At 44.2% G+C, this 26,173-nt stretch overlaps 1 protein-coding gene across 2 annotated transcripts in view; it reads left to right on the top strand.

Moving 5' to 3' along the window:
* The window catches only part of EPS8L3 (EPS8 signaling adaptor L3), a 196,698-nt gene extending 171,418 nt beyond the window's left edge, over positions 1 to 25,280 (top strand). For both annotated transcript variants that reach the window (XM_078644784.1, XM_078644786.1), the window contains exons 17-20: positions 247 to 366; positions 2,984 to 3,075; positions 7,845 to 7,976; positions 24,943 to 25,280. In XM_078644784.1, coding sequence (XP_078500910.1) covers positions 247 to 366; positions 2,984 to 3,075; positions 7,845 to 7,959 — 327 coding nt within the window. In that variant the 3' untranslated portion in view covers positions 7,960 to 7,976; positions 24,943 to 25,280. The remainder of the gene's footprint in view (positions 1 to 246; positions 367 to 2,983; positions 3,076 to 7,844; positions 7,977 to 24,942) is intronic.
* Positions 25,281 to 26,173: the final 893 nt, after the last annotated feature.

The following is a 26,173-nucleotide window of genomic DNA, read 5'->3' as shown; positions in this document are numbered from 1 at the left end:
ATGAAACAAGCTTTTCTACAGTCACCTGGACAGGTACTAACATATGGACAGGTGTAACCGGGGCGCAAGACTAAGTTGTTCCAAGCCCTGGAGCACAGTGGTACAGAGACAATGATGGGATGATACCAAGGCATGTGATGGGTGGTCCTGAGAAATGTAGCAATGTGAGATCTGCCACACTGGAATTTTATTGTCCAGAGGTTTTTAGGACAGTTATTTTCATGCAAAGTCTGCTTTTCATTTCAGGTCTTGGATCAGAGCAAACAGTGGTGGATGGTCAAGAACAATAGCAATGAAAGTGGCTACATCCCAAATAATGTCCTGGAACCTCTTCAAGGGAACATGAGCAACAACAACAGTAAAGAGGTACCTGGCAAACGAATCTCCCAACTGGGACATCCCAACACCAACCATAACTTACATAATGTATACTATCCACTTTGATACCCCAGGAAGGAATATAATGAGGCTATACATCCCCCAGGAGAGATTCCAATAGCAACATTAGTCAGGTTCCGTACTAAGACAACTCTCATTTTGGGAAAAACAGCAGCATCAAGCATGCGGATACCAAACATATCCCTTCACTCGGAGACCACCAAGTTTAATATTAAAATAGTAGCCATTTCATCCAGGTACACAACAGACTGGGCCGATCTCTTACTGGGAGACCCACAAACCGCAACAACCAGAAACCTACATAATGTAACATCAGTCATACCATGAACTTAAAAACCTGCAACAGCAGCACTGACCAAATACTTACAATCAGGAATCAGAATGTTGGCTTCTGGGAAAAGAGACCAGAGTATTGATGTGAGCTGTGACTGATCTCCCACAAGGTCCAAACAATTGGACCAACAGATTTATCCTGGCTTGTGTAAGAAATGCCTGGCACACCTTTGGTACATTGGTCTAAGCAATTTTTCCATGGAGAAGTTTACATAGTATGTATAGACTATCTAGTGAGACAGCAATGCAATAAAGAGCTAAGAAACTTAAAATCAATAAGGTAAAAAAGAAAAGGATGAAAATGTAGTAAAAAACATAGAGTCACATAAAAGGGGAAAATAGGGTCAAACTGCTGTAACAAAATCAAATTTCATCATAACAGAACATGGGCCAATAATTAGCCATAGTTACCATAGGTAAAAGTTCACTTTGAATGTATAGTTTGAATCAAACCAGTGGCTCACCTTTTGTTGCGGTGCCAAACTCATGGCTAGCTGCTTGAAGATAAGGAATACAGCACTGGTGTTCTCAAGGGATGTATGACGTTACAACGCATGCTTTTACCACGCATGCTGTTACAACGCAGTTTTTACAACGCATGCTGTTACAATGCATAGCGCTTTGGGGTGCTGGATAGTGAATAGTTTAATTTACTATTCCAACTCCAGTCCCCGTGGATAGTAGGCAAGGTGTTGGAATGAAATGAAAACTATTCCCTATCCTAGAGCGCCCCCCAGCGCAATGCGTTGTAATGGTTTTCGTTGTAAAACCTGCGTTGTAATAGCACTGCGTTGTAAAAGTTTCGTTGTAAAGGATGTTTCCCGTTCTGAAGGGGCGATCCAAGAAGGATTCTGTAGCTTGACCGGAAACTTTATCAAATGCATTCCGTGATTGCTGAATCTCAGGACTGAAGTCCCTTGTATATGGTGAAGCTCCGGAGCAGAAGTGTTGAACATCAGGTCAAACTTTGAGAAGTAGTCAGTTGAGGTAGGATCATTCCTGGGATATTGCAGCTCCAGGCACTACTGCATGGCAGTTTCACACCGGGTGTAGATATTTATTATGAATGCAGCACAATGTGTTTTTGTCAGGGTCGTCTTACTACTGCCTCGACGCATCGGGTCTACGTAGCTAATAAATTCTAATTATAAAAGATAAATTCACTATGCAACATACAACTTTCTTCAGGCCGAGATACACTGAACTAAAGTCCTCAACCCTATCTAATTTCCCAGTACACCGTGACTACCACCAGCATCAATCAGTCGAATACCCATGCCCTTCTCAACTGAGATATCCTACAACATTACTAGCACAATCCCCACCCAAGGTAACCCCCCACAACATTCACAACAACTGCATCAACCAGATACCAACTAAATGTATCCCCCTTAGTGGGAGATGTTCCCAGCAGCACATGTATCCACCTACCTAAGGCAGACCTCCACTGGATGAACCCTGCAGAACCAGGCACCTTTCAAATGTTCTCTACCAATGCCTTCAACCAAATTAACCATTACCAGGAGATGCCAAATGCAGGATAAGGTAGCTTTTAAAAACGTACCTCCATTGGAGAACCCCCAATAATGTATCTATAGAGTACCCCTCAAACAGCAGATCCAAGAGCAGCATCAAACAGGTACCTGCGTAAAATGAAACCACAGTATACAGTCTTAAATGCACGGTCTTTACCCAGCAGGAAGTTACCGTGCAGATAAGTACCATGCAGGCCTCTGTTTGGTACATTACTCTGCAATACTTTATCTCGCAGATAAGTATTTTTTTTTTAAATGGCAAACATTATGATAGTTAAAAATCGGGAATTAACATGTTAAGGGATGGGTAAAGGTAATGGAGGGTACAGGTAAAGGAAAGTTAGCTGTTCTTAGGGTTTCAGACTTAACAACAGCATTACAGGTCAATAGCATGCATTGTCAGCCCTGAGTGGTATTGCGATGCATTGTAAAGGCATGCGGGCTACAGGCCCGCATTGTAAAGTCAGATATTCAAAACTACGCAGCAGCATTAATCACCTACCTATTGACTGTCTCTCTTCAGTTCGGTATGCGTGAACATTAATGTTCCTTTTACCAATACAGGATAGATGTAATGCAATACTTTACAATGACAGATTTATTCTTTATAAATAAGACAAGCAAATATTTACTGAGCAGCAAATTCCAAGCCTGTGCCTTTGTAATTCGACATGTTTCCAGGAGCAGGTGTAAATCTTTACTTGTTTTCCCCGCAGGAAACAGCAGCCCAGAGTGCGGTGGTCCTGAATCCAAACTCAAGCCCAAAAGAGGTTGCTACATGGCTAAGAACGCATGGCTTTTCCAAACTGTACGTCCTGATTCATTAAGGAAACACTTTAAACTTGTAAAACTTTCTTGCAACCATCTGAGGAGCACAAGCTTTTCTGGTCAAAAAAAATCTTACATGTACAAGATTTCCCTACAACAGACTAACATGCGCAGTCCTTTCTTGTAACAATCTTGCACGCATAATATTTTCGTGTCAATTTCTGACAATTAACCAATCTTCTCTACAATCCTGACTTTCCCCCATTACCTGACAAAGAAAAGCCATTTGATTCTCTACCATGTCACAACAATTCCCCAAAACTGGCAATGACAGGCCTTTCTTACAATCACCAATGACAAATTCACTAGACTCTCTAACAACCACCTAACACAGCAATCTGTCCTACAGCCACGTCTAACATTCCAGGAAACTTTCTTCCAGATACTACGGGTGTTAAGAAACAACTTTAGCACTGGGAAACTTTTGAACTAAAAACCTATGAGACTGAGGTGTCAACTACACCTAATCAGGATAGCTATGTCACAAAACCCAGTGTCCTAGGAGTTATTAAGGGCTACACATATTATTACACTATATTCACCACAGCCAGCGGTCAGCTTTCAAACAAAGGTCACATCCATGGAAATGCCTCCAAGGCCGCCTTATGAATGATACAGTTAGGACATATAAAATAGGTTCTATGCCGGACACTGTCAGTGGCAGGGCACTCAGGTTATCTTTTTTACGCTTCTTCCTAGTTTACCATACGTCAATTGCTTTAGACTATGTTTTAGGCTCGGATGTAGTCTCTTACACTCTGTGACGGCTGCTTCAGGATGGACCTCCGCCCAGGGGATTCATCAGAACTTCCAAACAATTGCAGTGTCTGCCCACCTATCTTTTTGCACAAAGTAAATCCGTCCGGGCGGCGTCACCTGCCTTCGACTGCAGTCGGGTATGAGGTCCCAATCCTCCTATATAACTCGCTAATATGTTGCTCAAATCAGATTTCCTTAAAAACAGAAGACAAGAGGCATTTGGTGAAACATGAATAGTTTATTTAATTACAGTTCAGCCGGGAGAACAGTTACAGGCACTAGGTCTGAGGACTGTCTCAATTTACATCAGGTTTGTGATCTTCTTATATTAAAAATTACAACAAGCAATAAAAAATTTCCAGCTTACCATATATAATGAGGAATGTTGGTTGCTGCCTTTAGTCATAAATTAATGGTCTATGGTTCCTACAGGTGGGTCTTGACCTCGCTTGGACACAGTGTGACCAGTGGTGAATGTGTCCAGATGTCCAGCATTGTGAGCATGGGATCACTTTGTGTGCTAGGTCCTGATTGGCTATGGGTTCCTAACTCATGTGGCATCTGAGTTTATGGTGTTTTTTGGAGCATGCCTACCCCCTCCAGCCAGGTGTGCTTTATTGGGGCAATCTCTCCTGGCCTTTGTAATGTCGCTGCACCTATCTGTGGAATTAACCAAGAGTTTCCTGCCCGAGTGTTTGCCTCCCAGCTATGCACCCTCCCACATGCAACCCATCAATCAGTAATCCCTGGCCTGGGTTGCCGGGCCTGCCTGACTACATACTTGCATGTAGAGATAGATGTGGAGTTCAGAACAGGCGGCTCTATTAATAAGGACAATAGTTAATTTTTATTGATAAACGCATGGTTATCCATGTTAACAGTTTACTACATCCATTTCCAATACTTTATTAAACGAATCACACATAAACCTTTTTTGAATCCCACTTGTGTGGGGCACGTGCTATTTGACTTTTCCCCAAGTAGGGTAGAAAGTGTATTTTTCTTTGTAAACAAAACGTTGACAATCGGATAACAACATCATGGAAGCTGGTACAACTGAGACCATTCACCTGTCATAATATGAAAAAGGAAAAGTTCGCTTTAATCACACACCACTACATTGCAGCGAGTTACGGCTGAAAAACAGAGTGGTGGAGTCGTTGGTATAGTTACTGGTCTCCCTACTACTTTCGCAGTCTCCTAATCTGGGTGGTGGATCAAGTGAGAAGCTAAAATCCTCTTTGCAATTATTTGAGTCCTTAAAACATGAGAATATTGAAAAAGAGACCTGTATGCATTACCATTTAGTCTGAATTACTGCTGTACTCATAAGTGGGTAGACAGCTACCTGTAAAACTCCTGGCTGCTTGCATCCATTTGTCCTGTGACTGATTTAAGTGTATCCCAAAGATTAAATAAGCAGCAGTTGCTTAATAAACCATACCCTTCCTCAACCTGTATTGGGTTGGCACCAGCATGCCTCAGTGTACCATTTTTGACGAGGTTGTATTGGCCATACCGTACCTCCAACATTTCCCCTGTGGGCTGCAGGCCTGGGGCCTGCTTTCAGGTATGGATGGCTTGCCATGACCAAACCCTGCCCTCAAAAGACCCATTCAAGTTGCGACCCTTGCGGTGTTGGGTTGGTTGGGACGTTTCTGACAGGACTGATTTCATTTGCCACTGCCATGGTTGTTTACTTTACTTCTAGTCTCTCGTCCATAGCAGCTTTATGGAAATCCTTTTAAAGAGCAAGTGTTCAAAAGGAAACAAAGTAACTGAGTATTTGGTATGGAAAAGAAGTTGGGTGCATTAGCCCACCACTCGAGAGCTTGGTAATGGAAAAAAGATCATCTGTCTAATGACTGACGCTTTTATATGTCAAGCTCTCTGCACATCATTACCAAACATGTCATAAAACCACTACACGGATGCTCCTTGCCCCTTCTGCTCCAGAGGCTGCCCAGTGAAGAGAAACCCAGTTCACTCCCTACCCCACACCAGCTATGGTACATGTGTTTGATCCGTCCCTACCCCTCTCCACTCTACAGTGGTTCTTAGATAGTTTGTTCTCGACATGTGGCAGTACATACAAACATGCATACTGCATTCTTTACGCTTGACGGGAATAATGTTTAGAAGGCTTATTATAACAGCAACACAAAGTAATTTGCAAATGTACCCCATTATTTTCCATGCATAGCACCCACCCCACTGTGATTACGGGGAAACACGATGGGGTGTATCCTTAGCATAAGTACCACAGTCCAGTGCGCCAGCTAGACTTGGTGCAAGACATGACAACATCATAATCTAATACTCTCGTGCCTCTACTAAGCCTTTCCCATTCAGGAGATCATTAGAACTATGGAATTCAAGTTACCACAAAGCTTGTGCCAAGCTCGGGTCTTTATTACAGCTGCATCCCTGCTAAAGAGGAGGCCCAGCAGAAGCAGTCTTTCTGGCCACTGGGAGGTCAGGGTGTTTAGAAAGACATCATTACACACACATCTAGCATCTTTACCCCACCTAAAGCTTGTGGCCCTCTTAACTCTGTAAAATGAGATTGGAGTCCATGGGTCATTAACTTTTGGAACAGGACTTCTTAGGAGACCTTTGGGGTTATCACGCCATCCCCAGTGATCAAATAGGAAAACTAATGAGGCATAGCAGAGGCTTTTGGGCAAGAGGTAGAGCTGAACCTCCAATTACTTTTAGGGTTCCATTGAGTTTGGGCAAGCTTATTCTGCTTCTAAAGGATCTGTGGCCTATTCTAGATAAGGCTCAACCCTTCATCTAGACAAGGAAGCACCGTCCCACCTGTACCCATTCTCACCTACCCAGATTGGTAGCCCTGTAGTGGAAACCTGCCACTGCACTTCGACAGGTCCTCCTCATCGCCAGCTAGGACCGCTGCTATACTGACAGTGTGGAATCAGCATGGCTCTGCGGATTCTCATCAGAGGCTTCAGCCGTCCTGCCCAGACCCCACATAATCCTGCCGGTTTCCTGGGGAATTCCCTGCCATGTTTAGGTCATCCTGATAGAACACCATTTCCTACCAGATCCTTCAGCCTACTTTGGGGAGTAAGGCCTGGGGACAGCATCCAGGGCCACCGCACATGGTGCCTACTCGAAACAAAACCAACAAACCACATGAGCATTCTCCAATCAAACCTACTAAGTAACTGCTCTGCATTCACAAAACCAATAAATAACCACCGGTCACACCAGACCCTCCCCATACATACCACAGATCCTCCCGGTCATTCAGCAATGATGGTGTCCTTCCCTTCCTCTTTTAGTTCCTGCTGGAAGATTGCAGCACAACAGGCACATACACACACCAGACTTGAACTACACTCACACATTCTAATACAGGGAAAGTTTCACACATAAAGATTTCTACCTTCCCTCCACAGTATTTCGACCTTCATGTGCCCTTGAAGGTATCAGGCCTATTCACAGCTCACCATCTTGTCTTTCTACCCTCATCCTTGCTGCTCACTGCTATCCTCTTTCCCCACCCCCACACTTTTCCAACTTTCCCAACACATTGGGCCCCCCCCCGCCTCCCACCGTTTCTCTTAATTTTTCACGATCCATATTTGTATCCCTCTCATTTTTATTTGTATCCATTTGTGTGCCAAAGGGACATACCAACACCAGATCTGATCTCCAGTCACACTCTTCTACATGGAAAAGCTCCATACACAAAGATCTCCGACCGACTCCATAGTGTCTTGACCTTCATGTGTCCTTGAAGGTATTAAGTCTGTTCACAGTTCACCATCTCCGTCTTTCTCCCTGCGTTCTTGCTACCTACTGCTATCTTCTTTCACAACCCCCGCCCCCTCACGTTCCGGATTTTCCCACCCCATTGGATTCTGCCTCCACGTCTCTCCTCTCTGGTTGCTCTTTTTTGCCTAGTCATCCGTGAATCAATGTGTACGCATCTTATTTTGTCTTTTCTCCATTTTCCTTCCATAGCACAGTGACATGTCTGGGAGTTCTCTCCGGAAAGCAGCTGCTGGAACTGAGCCGAGATGAGCTAAAAACAGTGTGTCCAGAGGAGGGAGGTCGTGTTTTCCATCTGCTACACTAATTAAATATAACCCAAGGGTGAGCAATTCTTACTTTATCAGAGATCAAACTTAATACTTGGCAAATGGGTGTAATTTGAGAGCTGTCGAGTTGGACACCTTAGATCCAAGCACAGCGTGCTAGGACCCCCAGGCATCTTTGTATCCATCCATCTGCTATCCCTGGAACTATTTCTACATTCACTCATTCATTAAGCTTTTGTTTAAAGCCTTGAAGTGAAGAGTTACAAGCCCGAGAGTAGTGAATATTCCCCAGGTTTCTTGTATTTTCTAGAATAAAACCTACATTTTATTTTTTCTACTTTGTACAACAATATCCAAAGTTCAGTAGTAACTACTAGTTTAGTTATCAGTTTGTCCTCTGACTTACTAAAGTACGGGAAGCCCAAGGCCACCACATCCTTGGCATCCAGGATCATTACTGACAAAGTCAAACAAGATGGATTGCTGAAGCCCTTTGTTGGTATGTGTTTTTTTTTTTTTTTTATAAGGTTGCCCACATTATATTACTTTGCACTTCCTACAAATTTCTAAAGTACGCAAATATCTACTATGGTGTTCTGGCCCTAGGATTCCACAGGTTTGCTAACTGAATAACTAGAGGCACACAGCACTGAAGGCAGGGAGTTCCACGCTACAACAATCCGGAAGAAAAGGTGAACCCGGATGGACACATTTTTCTGATGTTTGGATAGATGAGACTGAAGCAGAGAACAAAGTGTGAGTCAGCTAAAAGGAAAGGCATGTTGATTTGTTTAGTCCCTTGTTGTTGGAGGCCTTTTTGGCAAATACACCCACTCTTAAAAACTGATCACGTTGGTATTGAATGCCAATGAAACGGATTCAAATGAATAAGAGACTGGACTATAGTGTGTCAGTCCAAGCACAGACAAATAGCTGCATTCTGTACTAGCTGAAGATAGTGAATAAAGTACAGAAGTTCAAGAAAGAGTGAGTTGCAATAGTCAAGGCAAGAGTCGGCTATCAGTATGATGGATAAATGGGCCTACACGGAAAGGATTCAGAAGATCATTTTTAGAACCTTTGCAAGGAAGAACAGATGGTTTAGACTTTAAAGACAATGAAAAATTAAAGCTCTTGTTCAAAAGTAACTCCAGGTTACATGTTACTGTTTTTAGAGGAGTAGCCAAAAGTGTAAGAACATTAATCCATACATCAGATGGAATGAGACCTGCCCAGTGCAAGAACCTCACACAGTTGCCTTTCATCCAGCTCATAGCTGCAGACTGGCAGGGCTTCTAAAAATCTATGTTGCTGTCAACACTAAGAACTATCCGAGTGCCATCACCAAACAAGAGGCCAAAAGATATGATCAATCTAGCTAGGAAGAGCAGAAAAATGTATTGCGGGCTGAAGAAAGAGCCCGTAGATACCCCATAAATTACAGGCTTAAATGAATATTGAACAGGGGGCAAAGATCGCAAAACTACTGAGTGGGGGGGCAAGATCGCAAAACTACTGTTATGGCTTGGTCTTGCCAATAGGTGATCAGGATCACGCTGGAAATTATTGATGATCACTGTAAATCTACCCATACCCTCCCTGAGATTACAAAGGCATTTCCCCGGTACTACCACCACTTATATACAGCTTTCCTCAGGAGGGATGCAAATCTTCTGCTCAGTTTCTCAATGAGGTTCCTCTCCCTCGCCAATCTCCGACCGAAGCTCAAATGTTGGACAAGTCCTCAGCCGAGATGGTAGGGGCAGCCTGGTCAGCAGTGGCTCCTGGGAAGACTCTGGCCCTGATGGCTTTCCCCGGAGTACTACACTACATTTCGCGATATCCTGACCCCACAACTCTTACACTCTATAAGGAAGCTGGTCAGTCAGGAGCCTTTCCCGAATAATAGACACTGCCACGATTGTGATGATTCCCAAAACACAACCTTCATCAACAGCATGTACGGGTGTCCGTCCAATATCCGTCATTAACGGGGAAGTTAAGATCTTCATGACCCTGCTGGACATCAGGCTCAAACAAGTCCTACACACACTGATACATCCAGACCAAAATGTCTTTATGCTGGATTGTAGCACGAGGCACTACCTCTGATGTCTCCACGTGGCCAAGGCCCACCATCATCTTCTGTCTTCTGGCTTAGCCTCACTTTTTATTGATTTTGAGAAGGCGTTTGACATGGTGAACTGGGACTACCTCCAGCTAGTGCTGAAATGGGCTGGGGTCAGACCTCGCTTCTGTGGAATGGTCCAGGCCCTTTACTCCAACCCCACAGCAAGTGTTCATATCAATGCTGTCCTCTTCCATGACTTCCCCCATCAGCTGAAGGAAAAGGCAGGACTGCCCCTGTCCCCAGTCCTCCTCTTGCACTTGCAATCAAACCACTAGTGCAACTCATCCACACCGATGCTCAGATTCACGGGGACGGAGTGACGGCCATGAAGATTGCATAGTCTTATATGCAGATGTCATTCTCTATTTGGAGGACCCCACAATGAGTTGTCTCCACCTCCTGCATTGCTTTAGGGAGGCCTCGAGTGTCAGGCTGAATCCCTCAAAATCAGTGTTGGTGCATGGGCAAGATACCATTCCAATCTGCCATCTCAGCTTCAAATACTTGGGCATCTGGGTTGCACTACACCCTGAACTTATCTGGTCCTTTAACCTAGAGCCCCGACATGGAAAGCAAAAGCAGACCTTGCTAAATGGCAATCCCGCCCCCTAAAAGTAATGGGTTGCGTAGCTCTATATAAAATAAAGATCCTGCCATGTTTTTCTGCATCTTTCAAAATCTGCCACTCCTCATACCATGGCCATGGTTTTGGGCCCTGGACAGGATAGACTCCTTCTTCTCATGGCATGGCTCCAGGCCTATGCACATTTTCAATGATCGCCATTTGACGGTGGCCTGGGGATGGCCAACTTCTACCTCTACTATTTAGCATTTTATCTTCTACCAATTTATGATTGGTTTAATGGGGGTTGTCAGATCCCGCCTACCAGTTGGACCTATCCCTTCTAGGGTTTCCACAAATTCTATCCATGTTTTATTGTTCTGCCCTCCCTAACGAACAAGTTACTTACCTTCGGTAACGCTTTTTTCTGGTGGATACAGTATCTGCCTGTGGATTCCTCACCTTGTGAATATCCCCTGCGCAGCAGCCATTCAGAATTTGTTGTAGCTCTCTACGCCGGCGAGGTCATGGACGACGTCACAGAGGGTACGACTCCGCTGACGTCACTGGATCCATAATAGGGCCACGTCGGCGCGATGACGTCAGTTCCGCCCCTTTTTTCCGTGCCCCCGAGGCACACGGACGGACCGACATAAACAAGTATAGTATACACAGTACTCAGTATTTGAACCAACACACATAGCGTGAAGACAACTCAAAAGGTAAACATAATTAAACATTTCCATTGGAAAATACAACATAAATACTTGCAGGTATAGAAGAGTGGACAACGAGGAGGCGGGTGGGCATGTGAGGAATCTACAGGCAGATACTGTATCCACCAGAAAAATCATTATCGAAGGTAAGTAACTTGTTCTTCTGATGGATATATCTGCCGGTGGATTCCTCACCTTGTGAATAGATTCCCACAGCAGTCCCCACTCCCGGAGGAGGGTGTCCACCCTTCTATACCAGAAAATCTTGGAGGGCAGAACGAGCAAAGTGGCCGTCCCACCTCACTTCGGAATCTAAGCAGTAATGCTTGGCGAAAGTGTGGAGGGAGGCCCATGTTGCCGCTCTGCAAATGTCCTCTAAAGGAACACCCCTAGACAAAGCAGATGTAGAAGACATTGTTCTAGTAGAATGAGCTCTTATACCCTCTGGAGGTTCCTTACCAGCCAACGCGCAGCAGATCTTAATGCACAAGATAATCCATCTTGAAAGCGTGTGCTAGTGTACCGCTCTTCCTTTCCTGCAGCCAACAAATCCAACAAAGAGCTGGTCGTCCACACGATAGTCTTTAGTCCTATCGAGATAAAAGCTCACCGCCCTCTTAGGGTCGAGGCGGTGAAGCTGCTCCTCCTCCTTGGAAGGGTGAGGGGAAGGATAGGTAGGAAGGGTAATAGACTGCCCCAGATGGAAAGGAGTCACCACCTTAGGCAGAAAAGCAGACCTGATCCTGAGTACCATTCTTTCAGCTTGAATGGTCAAGAATGGGGGGTTTCGAACTTAGAGCCTGAAGCTCAATTACCCTCTTTGCCGAGGTAATTGTAACAAAATAAACAGTCTTGAAAGACAGCAGTTTCATGGGACACTTGTGCAAAGCTTCAAAGGGTGAACCCATCAAATAGGTTAACACAAGATTGAAGTCCCACTGAGGCACAATAAAAGGAGTTGGAGGGAATTTGTTGGTAAGACCCTTAAGGAAACATAACACAATAGGTGACTTAAACAAAGACGACTGGTCTGGCAAACAAAGGAATGCCGACAAGGCCGATAAATAACCTTTTACAGTAGCCACAGCAAAACCCTGCTGGGTCAAAGAAAGAGCAATATTGGACAAACAAGCTCTTAAGGGGTCAATAGATTTCTCTCCACACCATGAAACAAATTTAGACCATCTATGAGAATAAATTGACTTGGTGGAAAGCCGCCTGGCAGAAAGAATAACATCCACCACGTCAGGCGGGAGAGAAAAATAATTCAGGTTGCCCCATTCAATCTCCAGGCATGAAGGTGTAAGCTCTGGAGGTGGGGGTGTAGAACCTGCCCCTCCATCTGAGAGAAGAGGTCTGCCCTGAAAGGGAGACGGAGCGGCGGGCACGAGGAGAGGTGGAGAAGATCTGTGTACCACACCCTTCTTGGCCAATCCGGGGCGATCAATATGATTTGGGCCCGGTCTTGGCGAATCTTCCTCAGAACCCGAGGAATCAAGGGTATGGGAGGAAACGCGTAAAGGAGTTGCGAGCCCCAACTCAACTGAAACGCATCCCCCAAAGCTCCCTGCATCGGAAACTGGAGACTGCAGAATGACGGGCAGTGAGCGTTCTCGTGAGTGGTGAACAGGTCCACCTGAGGGGTTCCCCACGTCCGAAAGACATGACAAATCACCTCTGGATGAAGCCTCCACTCGTGGTCGGCTGAGAACTGCCGACTGAGACGGTCTGCACGCACGCTCAGAACTCCGGCCAGATGATTTGCCATCAGACAAATCTGATGGTCCTGAACCCAGGACCAGAGAAGAAGAGCCTCTCTGCAAAGACACTGTGACCCTACTCCTCCCTGCTTGTTGACATACCACATCGCGGTAGTGTTGTCCGCAAGGACCTGAACCGACTGACCGCGAAGGGAAGGGAGGAAGGCCTTGAGCGCCAGACGAATCGCCCGCAACTCTAGACGGTTGATATGAAGCAACCTTTCCTCTGGAGACCAAAGACCCTTGATCTCCAGATCCCCCAGATGAGCACCCGACCCTAGAGTCGATGCAGCTGTTATCACTGTGGCAACCGACGGAGGAAGATGGAAAGGCTTTCCTTGAGACAGAGTACCTTCCACACTCCACCAAGACAGATACGCTGCAGCTTCTCTGGAGATCCTCACTGACTCCCTGATATCTCCGTTGTGCTGATACCACTGCTTGCAGAGGCACCACTGGAGCGCCCTCATGTGCCAGCGTGCATGGTTGACCAACAGAATGCAGGAAGCTATCAGACCGAGCAGACGAAGGACCTTCAGGACTGGAACGACCGCTCCATTGTAAAACAAGGGAATCATTTCCTGAATGTCGAGAATCCTTTGAGTCGGAGGGAATGCTCGACAGACAGTAGTGTCCAGTACCGCCCCTATAAACAGGTTGCGCTGTGAGGGCACCAGGTGAGATTTGGGTACATTTATCGAAAACCCCAACCTGTACAACAACTGGGTTGTTACTTGCAGATGATCTTAAACAAATAAGGGGCTCTGTAACCACCCGAAAGGGAATAGAGCACCAAGTTACTGTGAGGTAAAAAAAAGATTTTTCCCTTTGGGTAAACCATATGTCGTCAACCTCAAGCACATACACTTCAACCTATTACCAGACTCACTCATCTCCAGGAGTTAAGTGCACAATGTACATCGTGTGAAAACACTTACAGAGAAAAAATCTAATACATCAATTATATCAAAAACAGACTGTTTATTTTCATGTTAAAAAACATTCAATTAAATGTACAATAAATATAAAATACACAATTTAAAAACACACAAAACCAATATAAAAATTATTTTCTCATAAAGCTACACAGGAGAACAGAAAAGACAATCAACTATGTCTTCTCACTGTTAATTCAGACAATAATTAGGACAACACAAGGTTGGGAGTCCCTTTCCCTATGACCTTCTATTGGCTGACCACTCCAAATTTAACAATTAAATAGTGCGTCAACGCATTTCAGAGGCTTTGTGCTGATTATAGCCACCTTCTTCAGGACAATAGGTAATTATTTCTCCATATCACTCGTATCACCTGTGTGATCACACAGCAGTGAGATTTCCGTAAGGATCCCGCTCATCAATGAGATTATCTTTACTTGATGACGGTCAAAGCTGCTTGGTTTATTGGTGGCTCGGGAAACGTTTCTTTATTTAGCGCAATTCCCTTTTCCAAAATAGTCAATAGCCAATTTGTTGGTTCTTATACAAGGGTGTATTTGTTTCGCCCTGTGTTTATATAGATGCACCGATTGTTTAAATTCTGGTGTTTGACACCGTGCCTGAATCTCGATCGCGAGAAAGCAACAAAGGTTTTGTTGCTTTCTCGCGATCGGCAAGACGCGAACTAGAAAGGACACGCCGGGGATGCACAGCCGTAGGATTAAAAAGCCACGAGCACTAAGTACCCGGGTCCAAAAAGAGAAGTATCACACACGGGCTGCCCGAGATATCTTCTTGCTATAGATCTGGAAACTGGAGGCGCAGAAAGAGGCTTTCGCCAAACCTCTAACACAGGCTCAAGAATAGCCTCATTGAAAGGCAAGAGAGGCTCAACAACCGAAGAAGGCCAATGGAGTACCGATTTGACTTGAACTCAGTGGTAGGGAGTTGAATGTCCAATAATTCAGCCGCCTTTCCAACCACCACGTGATAAGGGGCTACATCCTTTGAAGGAGCATCAGAATCAGGAGAAAACTCCCATTCAGGTGAAATGTCCAGGCCACTGGCCTCTCTCAATTCAGCAAAGTACTCATCTGAATCACGCAGCTCACCTTCTTCCATTTCCTCATGATACCTCCTCTCTTCTAAAACCCTCTGGGTCTCAATCCTGGAACGAATCTCGGCACAGAAGTCGACGGATCCATAACCGACTCCATCGGATTCGGAGCCGGCACCGTGCACGGATCCGACGGCGCCGCTTGCGCCGAACGAGGCCAAACAGAAGGCGCCGGTGAAGATGGGAACGGCGTCGTAGCCCTCGGCGCCGGGAAACTCCAAGGCGCCGTCGGAAGGAAAGGCATGAAAGGGGCCTGGGCATAGGCCTGTGGTACCCCCAAATTGAAAGCTAATGGACCCATAGGACCCGTAGGTGCACCAGAGGGGTACATTGCCCTTGCAAATACCCCATACATAGCATTAAGGTAATGCAAAGGGTCTTGTCCTGAAGCAGGGAATGGAGGGTAAGCTCCTGGTATTGACTCCGTAGCAGACGTTCCTGTATTCGAGCCAGCCGGCGCCGATAACGGAACTTCTTCTGGTTCTACCTGCTCTTCCGGCACAGGATGTTCCTGATCTGGAGCTGGAGAATGGACAGAATCCAGTGATGGAACCGGCGTCAGTGATCGACGCGGAGAGACTTCAGGTGAAGCCAACTTCTCTGGCGAAACTGAATTCGATAACGAAGGAGAGACATAATATCTTCTATGACGTCAAGGTGAGGTCGATCTCGGCACCGCTTCTTTATCAGATCGATGCCTTGAAGAGTGCTTCTTCTTATGTTTCTTCGGCTTCGAGTGTCCCGACGTCGACTTCGAGCCCGACCTGGACTCAGAACGAGACCTCGACCTCTATCTCGCCTTCTCCTACCTGCTTTCTTATCCTTCCTCATCCTGGCCTTAACAAGCTTCTCCTCTCTCTCTTTCAACGCTTTTGGGTTCATCTTCCTGCAGCTTGGACATCCATCGACGTCGTGGTTGGAAGACAAGCACCAAACACAATCTTCGTGCGGGTCAGCGAAGGACATCTGCTTACCGCACTCCCTGCAGGGCTTAAAACCAGATTTTTTCTCAGACATTGTCAAAAGAAACAAGTGAAACGGAGGAAAACCGCTAGATATACAAAGTAACTAGGGAGAGTCCCTAAATTCCGTTGGCGTCGACGGCACGGAAAAAAGGGAACTGACGTCATCACTCCGACGAGGCCCTATTATGGATCCAGTAACGTCAGCGGAGTCGCGAGCGTAGTCGTACCCTCTGTGACATCGTCCATGACCTCGCCGGCGTAGAGAGCTACAAAAAATTCCGAATGGCTGCTGCGCAGGGGATATTCACAAGGTGAGGAATCCACTGGCAGATGTATCCATCAGAATTCATACCTTCAGTGACCAAAATGGCTTTTCCAGCTTGGAGGGCAGCCTTCCGCCACACCTGCTGGGACACCAAACTCATGAAACAAACAACTCTTTGGCACAGCACTTGGTTGAGGGAGGTTGAGGAGCTACAGGGCTTTGAGCGATGGGACCTCATTGGGATTTCGCAGTTTGAGGACGTTTGGTCAGGGACACATAAGCAGTCTTTTCAAGAACTTCAAACCACTTATGCGCTGGCCAACAAGCAGTTCTATAAATACCTCCAATTGAGACATGTCCTTCAGTCTCATGCCCTGCAGACCAAATTTCTGATGGGTGATTTGGACAAAGGTGGGATCTCCAAAATCTATCTTACCTGGATTGTCAATCCCCCAGGCACTCTAGGGGAACTGGTTGGGCACCCATGAGGACAACGATTGGCAGGGCACGCTGATGGCATTTCGGGTTATTACAATTTCTTCCAGACTGTGATTAATCCAGACATATTACCCATATAGTGACTACCTCTCTCCAGCTAGACTTCACCGAGTGAGACTCCTCCCTGATTAAACACATGGTCGGGCTATGCCAGAAATCCAAGCTTTCTGGTCTGTGGAGGTGGAGGTGGGGGAGCTGACTGAGGTATTGGGGTGGGAGGTTCCCCTCTCTCCTTTAGTGCTTCTATTGGGTGTTTGAGAACTTTGGGGGCCCAAGGGCTGATTGATTATTCTTAGGAACGGCCCTTAGGGTCGCCAAATGCGACATTGCTAATCGCTGGAAGTCCCCTACCCCTCCTGCCCTTTCGCAATGGCTGCGGGAGTGGACTGGTGCGCACAACAAGAAAAAACGGTCTACGAGGTAAACATAATCGAGTTTGGGAGAAATGGCTGGACTAATTAGCCTATGGTCCAGACTAGAGAGGAACTGCTGTTATCTTATACTATTGTATTGTGTCATCTGAAGGCCAATGTGTTGAGCGAACGCTGTATAACTTTCTCCGACAAGCTACTTGTGTGTGGTATTGTGATTCCTTCGGGAAAAATTATGAAGTCTGTTTATAAAAAAAAAAAAAAAACCTCAATTTCATGAGGCAATGTGTCCCGCATTAAGACATTGCCCAAGACATTAAAATCAATCAAAAACATAGTACATTAGTAATCTAGGAATTACCTAATCAATAACTGAATTTTAGACCAATGAAAAGTTAAAGCGTTTTTATTACAAAATTCTAAAATAAGTAGTACAAAGTCAATGCCACGAATGATCTCATTTGCATTTATACGGAATATGCAAAAATCTGAAAGTATTCTGTGTCTCAATGGGCTGGGAAATCAAAAAAGAATCAGCCGGCATCCCTAGTAAAACAGGAAAGTCTCCCAAAAATCTCTGCTCACCCTCCAAAATCAAGTTTTTTTTATACATTATTCTTGCTTAATATATCAACCAGAGATGTCTAGCCAGAATAGGATGCATTTACAGTCTCTATGTGAATGAATAACTCTCAGTGAAGAAACAGAAGACATGGTTACATGTTGCCTGTTGCTTTCACGGCAGAAGGGGTTCACCATGAACAGAATGTTATTATGTTGGGGGGATTTTATAAAGCATATGTACACAAACTGGTCTCTTGACACTAAGTTAGTGGCCACCACTGAATCTGCATCTAGCTATAGGCATGAGTAAAAAGCCACGTTTCCAATTGTTTTCTAAAACACATGTAATTTGCGGTCTGTCTGATTGCAATAGGCATAGAGTTCCAGAGTTGGGGGGGGTCCTATCGTGGAAATTCGTGAGCCTCCCATCCTTTTGCGTCTGAATCTCGTGACCACAAGTAGATTCATTTGCGTAGATCTACGGTTGTGTTTTGGGGAATATCTGTAGATCCTTATGGATAAGTATTTGGGACGATTATTGTGGATTGCTTTGAAGATAATGGATCCTGTATTAAATATGGATCGCAGTGCTACTGGGAGCCAATGAAGCTCCCTCATCAGCAGCTTCATGTGGCAATGTCTAGGCTGTTGAAAGATAATTCAAGCAGCTTGATTTTGTACCATCTGTAGTCTGTGATTTCAGTTAATATGGAGACCCAGGTAAATAGCATTAGCATAATCAATTGTGGACAGGATCAAGGCAATAATAATTTGAATGCTGGCCTCCCTAGTGAAAAATCTTCAAGTTTTCCTGAATTTTCTGAGCTGGAAAAAGCAGGCCGATGTAACCATTCTTTTCTGTGATTGCATGGAAAGGTCGGCATCAATTTGGATGCCAAGACTTTTTACCGTGCTGTTGGGGTTAGGTGGGGGACCTAACTCTTTTGACCAGTAAGCAGGAGTCCAGTAATTTAATTTATTGTTGGAGATGACAATCTCCATATTTTCAGCGTTGAGTTTTAACTGGTTGCTATTCATCCTGTCTCTGCTGAATAGCATAGTATTCTTGAAGAGCTCCTTGGAGTCCGATAGCTCGTCAATTGTAAAAATCACATGTATATCACCTGCAAAATTATAGATTTTTACCTTCATTTGTTGTAAGGTATGTATCAGGGGCGTATGTAAAGGTTAAAGAGGAAGGGGCAGGGCGGAGCCCTGGGGTACCGCACAGTTCATACTAACTATAGCAGAGTTCTATGGTGCAAGACGGACTGATTGAGTTTGGTTTTTTAAGAAGAATTTCATCCACTTTAAGGCAGTTCTCCTAAGACCTGCAGCAGCCATTTGATCTGCTAAGATTTCATGATCAACTGTATCGAATGCTGCGGACAGGTCCTGTAGGACCAGTGCTTGTGTGTACCCTTTATCAGACCCTTCTTTTTGGTGGTCCACTACAGTTAAAATGATTGAGTCGGTGGAATGAGAAGGCCAAAAACCTGCTTGATGGGAATCTAAGAAGTTAGGGCCATATATATCAAGGCCAAATGGGTTCGCAAACGCCGAAATTCGCAGAATTCCGGCGTTTGTGAACCCATTTTCGCAAAATGGAATGTATGAAACAATTTGGGTGCAAAATAAGGAATCGCAAAATTTGCCATTCCTTATTTTGTGATTGCATTTAAGGAATCGCATATTTTACGATTCCTTAAGAGCAATGTATCAAGGTAAAAAAAAATCCAAAATGCCCTTAAGGAATCGCAAATTACCACCAACTTCTAGTTGATAGACCAAAGCTGATCAAGTATATGTCCTTTGATATGTGTAGATACATGTATATGTTGTTCAAGATTCAAACTCAGTAGCATTTGTCAGTTCCCTGGAGCCTTTGCCCCCCTCTTCTTTGTTCGCCCAATAGTTAAAATCTCCAATTATTAAAATGTTTGCGTAATCCTGTCAGTTTGCTAAGTCTTTGGGAAACTCCAAAATCGCTATTGGCGGACTATAGAAAAGTATACACAGCAATGCACAGGTGGGAGAATCCAGCTTTATCGTTAAACTATCAGATGGTGTATTCCCTACTGGAGATATGGCAGTGAAAGAAAGGTATTTTTTAATGGCTGCTGCCACACTACCCCCTCTTTTTCCAGAGGTTTTGTTTGTCTGTAAAAGTTAATAGTTTTTCTGGTAGTGCAGCTGATATATCAGGGGTGGATTCATCAATTAAACAAGTTTGTCATAAACTGAATATCAGGAGAGTAGGTGTCTAGTATGTTGAAAAACTAACTGGTGTTTAATCAAAGAGCGGGTGTTTAGATATATTATGTTTAAATACTTTAAAGGGTGGTTGTGTACTGTGGAGATATTATTCTTATGATTTGGTAAGTGTTTTAAAGGCAGTGCTTAATCTGTGAAAAAATAAGTGCCAGGGCTCTCGTCACTAGGCCACTGCAGCTTGCACCACACATTGCCCCTGCTATGTTTCCAGTGATAGTAACAACATAACCACTAACCTTCACACTCCTACAAATTAGACAATTTGGACAATTTCAGGCCCCCAAAGCTATGAGAATGGCTTTGGGGGGCTTTAATAGTGTTTTTATTGTATATCAAACGATAATTAATTGTTGTTGTTCTCATCTTTAAATTGGCCAAACACCGCCACCTTGTGGCAGACTGTCACAAGAGCTAGTGTTGACAATTAAGTGCCAGTGCCGAGCACCTGAAACCACTGTCTCAAATTAGGCACTGTTTACAGGCAAAAAAACACTTGGGTCCATTGCTGGGCCAGAATTTAGAAGGCAGAGTCTGTTGAGCTTGTACTTAACTGAGGGGTCAAGTTGCTGCTTATCTTGTGGGGCCAGAAGTTTCAGTTCTTCAAGCTTCTAGATATGTTTTTGGGCAGAACAACTGGCCCCTGGCCCAGCCACAGACAGGCGGAGACGGGCTTGCCATTGGCGTGCGTTCAGCACGCCAGCAGCGCTGCCGCCATAGTTTTAAGACCTGCATAGTAAACAAAACTCCGCCCCTCCCCTACTCATTGGTTACCCTCAGCCTAATCAGCTTCTTACTGCTTGCTAGATGGAGGCGACTAAAGGCTGTCAAGACAGCACGATCAACTACTCAGAGGCAGCAATAGAAATAAAAATAAAAATTCAGCAGTAAGAAGGTTAAAAATAGTCACAGTGCGAAAGTAAGATTAAAAAATGATAACATGAGTTGCAGAGCAGCGTGGTGGCTTCTATCAAGAACTATAATGGAAATATCCAACTATACTGCAGCTTGACGGTATATTGTGGAGCTTGTGGGTAGGGAATGGGGTAAACAACCTTTACAACGCAACTTTTACATTGCAGAGCCTTTACAATGCAACCATTACAACACAAACTATTACAACGCATTGCTCTGGGGGGCGCTCTAGGATAGGGAATAGGTTAATTTACTATCCAATAACCTTCCCTAGTGTCCACGGGGACTTGAGTTGGAATAGTAAATTAAACTATTCACTATCCAGCACCCCAAAGCACTATGCGTTGTAATGGACTGCGTTGTAATACTTGCGTTGTAAAGGCATGCGATGTAAAAGCATGCGTTGTAATGTCATACATCCAGGGAATGGGTGTGAAGGGACAGCCGCTGCACAGAGCGACATCGATCATTCCCATCTTGGTCAAAATGGTGCTTTACACAGAAATGTGGCACAACTAAAACACATCAGAAAATTCACTTCAACACATCATGAAAATTATTTTCAAAAGCACTTGTATGGTCAGTTAATACATATAAGATCATGTGTTTGAATGCAAACTGGACATTGTTAATGATTCACAGAAATTGTATATCCATAAAATTCATTTAAACACTCTGGTTCTTTAATTCATTAGGCCCATTCCATACCGTACTACTCAAACGGCAGCCCCCATTCTGGCCTATTGTAAATCCTCCCTTTCTTCTCACACCCCCATCCCACAGATGTACCCCAACCCGCCTTTCTTGCACACTGAAGTGAAATCTCTTTTGTTCCACGCTCTGAAGCCATGGTCGAGCTTTACGAATCAAATACATTCGCATTTCACCTGGCATTGAAATTAGGTGTAGACTTCTCGGTAGAAGATCTGCCTTGCTTTCTCTCTGTTTTTGGAAAACTATAAAGTCACTGCGAGGACAAACTATCACAAATACTATTACTATATTTTGGGTTGCCAAATTAGTTCAATTTAATTCTCCCCCTGCTGGCATGGAGACAAAGCTTGTGGACCTGTGCATTTACACTTTACTACTTTTATAAACATATCCACCTCACGTCTTTAGGTCTTAATTATTTTTGTCCAGTGCCTCCATAAGTAAAGTGATCACTATACAATTCAGAATTCTGCATTACGATATACCGGAGGCATTTTCATTGCCTCACAGAAATCATGGTTACAAACCCTTTGATTTTCTATATGACTTTTCTATATGACTTTAACTTACCTTGGGGAGCATGTCCACTTTCTTCATGCTCAGTCTTTTCTCTTGTAGATAAGCAAGGCTCGAGTTGGGGGTACACGCAGGTACACAGCTTTCCCTCACTCTTTCCACAGGGTGGACGCCGTCCCCCCTACCAAGAAGTTGGGCCCCAACGAAATATGCTGAACTTGTCCCGGTGTAATTTTCAGACACTGGGACACGTTCAGTAGCACCTGCACGTTGCCTGCTTTCTATTCTCAGCAGCAATGTGCAGGCAGTGAGGGAAACTTTTTAGGTCTTGCGTGAGCCAGCGCGCATGCACTGCAATGCATTTAGAAAGGGCTTTTGAACTCTGAACACACGCTCGTGCATGTGTGTGTTCAGAGTTCAAAACAAAAACGAGTTATTGTCCCGCCTTCTTTTTTCCCTGGCCTAGGGTGCTTGGGAGTGAGCATTAATGCCATCTGTTTCCAATTTTCGCGTTAATTGGAAACAGATGGTGCTCGCGTTTTTCCTTGTTTATTTTTGGCAGCGCGCCATGCCGTATGGACATCAGAGGCATAGCTGCAATGCCAAGCATGTCATTAGCTACTCTTCAGCCAGCCCTGGGTCCTAACCCAATTGTCTGGACCGTTAGTGTGTGCGTTAGAAGAGTGTTATTTTCATGTCAGATGTGTATTGCGTCTGTTTTCTGTGTTTAAATTAATCCTGCCGTGGAGTCTGCCATCCCCTGTTTCACCATGGGCAGCCGAGGGTGCAAGTGCGGTGAATGGCACTCAAAGCTATGTACCCGGCAGAGATCCACTGTACTCTGTTAGATAGAGAATTCACATTTGTGCTGTGTTTGGGTGACTGTGTGCTGGTGTACACAGGGGTATTTGTGTCTAACTGCATGTGCCTATGTATTGCCGTATGTACCTATGTATTACCTGCGTGCACGTGCTGGCTTCTTGTGTGCGTATTTCGGTGTCTCTGCACCATGTCCCTGAGTTTAAATATGTTTTATGTTGTTGTATGCACCTGTGAGTGTGGCAGTGTGAGACTGTGTATTGTTTCAGGGTGTGTTCAATCTATTGTCTGCATCGGTTTGTATGTTCATCTGGGTGTCCCGTACTTGTGCATGTACATATGTGGGACAGCGTCTGTTTGTGAGTTTGTCTGGTGTGCAGATATCAGTATCATCCCCTCGTCTCTCTCCGCCTCTTCCAGTTATCAAATGGTCGATGTTTTACAGCTGACAAAAAAAAATATGTGGCTGTCAGAATGTGACAGTTCACTGTTTGTGGTAATATTGTAGTTCAACAAGCCAAACATGCAACCTTTAAACTGCAGCACAATCTTCTTTAATTATTCTCTGCTCTAGCCATCTTTCCTTTAGTAACATGAAGTGCACATTTTAAAAAAAAAACACACTGCTGTTACTCTGCTCTAAAACTGCTGTAATTTTTTTTCTCCAAATGACATTCACTACTTTTATGGAAGAAACGCTGTTCACTTCTAATCGGTTAGATCTGACTGCAGCATTTGTTTAATATTACCCAAGTTACCAAGTCATGATATTAAAGTCTGAATATTTGTCCTAATTGTAGACTTTTTTTGCGTCCATAGAAGGTGCGCGTATGTTTTATTCTGGGATTTCACATTGAATGGTAAAGTTTCTTATTTGATCAGGTCTAGTGAATATATCCGGAGTTAAAACTTTGGCTGGGTCATTGTGGTGTGCACAAAACTTTAAGCACAAAGAAGCGCATTTACTATGCATGTTCACCTATTTTTACCAAGTTGGTCTGTGTAAGGCTTGTAGTACCAATGTCTGTAATATATACGAGGCAACGTAATGGCATATAAATACAAAGATAAGCATCCCTTTGATATTGTTCGGCCCCCGTTACTTTCCGCTCCCCACCCCATGTTACTTTTTACACAGCTGCAACTAACTCAATAGTCTTCCTTTCTGACTCTCCAGTCCGCCTGCTGTTATGTTTTATTTTTGTGTAACTGTATTTGTTTTACCTTTGCCTACACTTTTTAATGCCAATAAAGTAATTTTATCGGGTTGCATTGAAGCAGTTCACAACTCCATTCATTCAATCGCACATGGTTCACCTATAATGCGCATGAATATCTAAAATATGTCATTTACAGCACCAATAGCTCAAACTTTCACAAATGCGAAACCTATTGCATTGCAAATGCTTGTTTCTCCTCCAGCTGGGCCGAAGGTAAGAGGCCATCCGGCCTCCTTTTGTTTGTATATGCTGACTGAGGGCCGCCTGGAACCTTACATTTAAATGTAAATGCCACAGAGGGAAACAAAGGGACACAGCTTGCCTTCTCTTCACAGGTACTTGAGAGAGGCATGCTTTTGCCTTTGTTCTGTCCCTGTATATAAATGCAGATACTGTAAGACTGTCAGGTGGGTTAGTCTGTCTCAGTATTTACTCAAATATTTAAAATAGCACTATTTTATTTCTTTTATAGCGCTACATCGTGATGTCATGAGGTCATTTGCATATGGTCTTCCTTGGTCATTCTCCCCACTTCTTTTTATAGGACTTGTGCCTTGTAAATAAGGTTCCAAATGAAGTTTGCGCAGAAAGGCCATACTTACTGTAACGAGAAGTTACTAAATTAACTGCGTGCGTTACATAGCATTTGGAAAGTAAGCATTTCTTTCTTGTGTTTCAGCATGACCGTTAAAACGAGCAGTCTATCTCCTGAGAGCATCTATGCGTTTCACCGCTGCTGCCAGTTATCACTCCAAGTTTGCGATTCTTTCACAAAACGTCTTATTAGAGAATTGTTCACATCTGTCCATGTTTGAATGAATGAATAAATAAATGTACTTGCAGTGTGTTAATGAGTAATTGCCCAGAGTGCTCTAATTGGGAGGACCACAGCCGGCAACCAGCGAGCAATAGGAGAACGGGCGCGTGACTGCACGAGAAGAGTGCAATGAGGTCTCATATGAAATGTATTCTCATCTGTGAAATATTGCATACCTATGATTAATAAAAATTGATTTCTCGGAAAATGCTGTGTTGGATTTACTTTTAAGATGTGTCAGGATGCAGGATTAACTCTCAAAACAAAGGCAGATTTGGCAGAATGGCAACTGAAACACCACATGCCACCATCAAGACCAGACCCGAGACAGTACAGTGTGAGCATCTGAACAGGAACCCTTCTCCTTTAAAAACTGTGCAACCTTCAGAGTAGAGGCTGTCATTTGTCTCTTTTCCACCAGCTCTTTGGAGGTTGAAGATAACCCGTTTTCAGATACCTTTGCTGTGATTGGGTGAAATGCCAACAGTCCTCTGAGCATTCTATGAAACGAATGGTTATATTTGAGGGAGGGCCCAGCGCAAAAGGCACATCTGTAAGCAATAAAAGCATTATGTAGGGATTCTCCCTACTTGGTGCTGGTGGCATTGCGACAGCTAATCTACCCACATGCATGTCTTAAGTGCTAGACTCCAGAGAACCTCAGAACGCTTTGACTAGCTGCAGTTTAAAACCACTGCTGTGACACATGGCAAAGAAAAGTGTTTTGCCATGTAGGGGTCATTTTTTTTTTTATATCAGCTAAGTCACCCCTAAGTGCACCTTGAAGGTCTGCAGGGGTGTCTGCTTAACTTATAACAGTGGGACATGCTAAATATTAAGGAAACGTAAGTCCCCACAGTCAACAGTTGCAAAGAGTGGTTTGTCACTTGTGAGGCAAAACTACAGCTTCCATGAACAGGCCAGATTGTGAATTAAAAGCAAATGTCATCATTCCGCTTGGGGAAATGGTAGATAATTCAAAGTTTTTTCACGTTTTATTAAAAGTTGATTCATTTTTCATAACTAGTAGAAAGGCAACTTTTAAACCCTGCCTTTGGTTGAATCCAGTTTGTTCTGAAATGGCATAGTTAGC

This window comes from Lissotriton helveticus, chromosome 5_1, assembly GCF_964261635.1.
Source record: "Lissotriton helveticus chromosome 5_1, aLisHel1.1, whole genome shotgun sequence".
Lineage (NCBI taxonomy): Eukaryota > Metazoa > Chordata > Amphibia > Caudata > Salamandridae > Lissotriton > Lissotriton helveticus.
The sequence above is the reverse complement of the archived record's forward strand: the minus strand, read 5'-3'. Positions and strand labels throughout refer to the sequence as shown.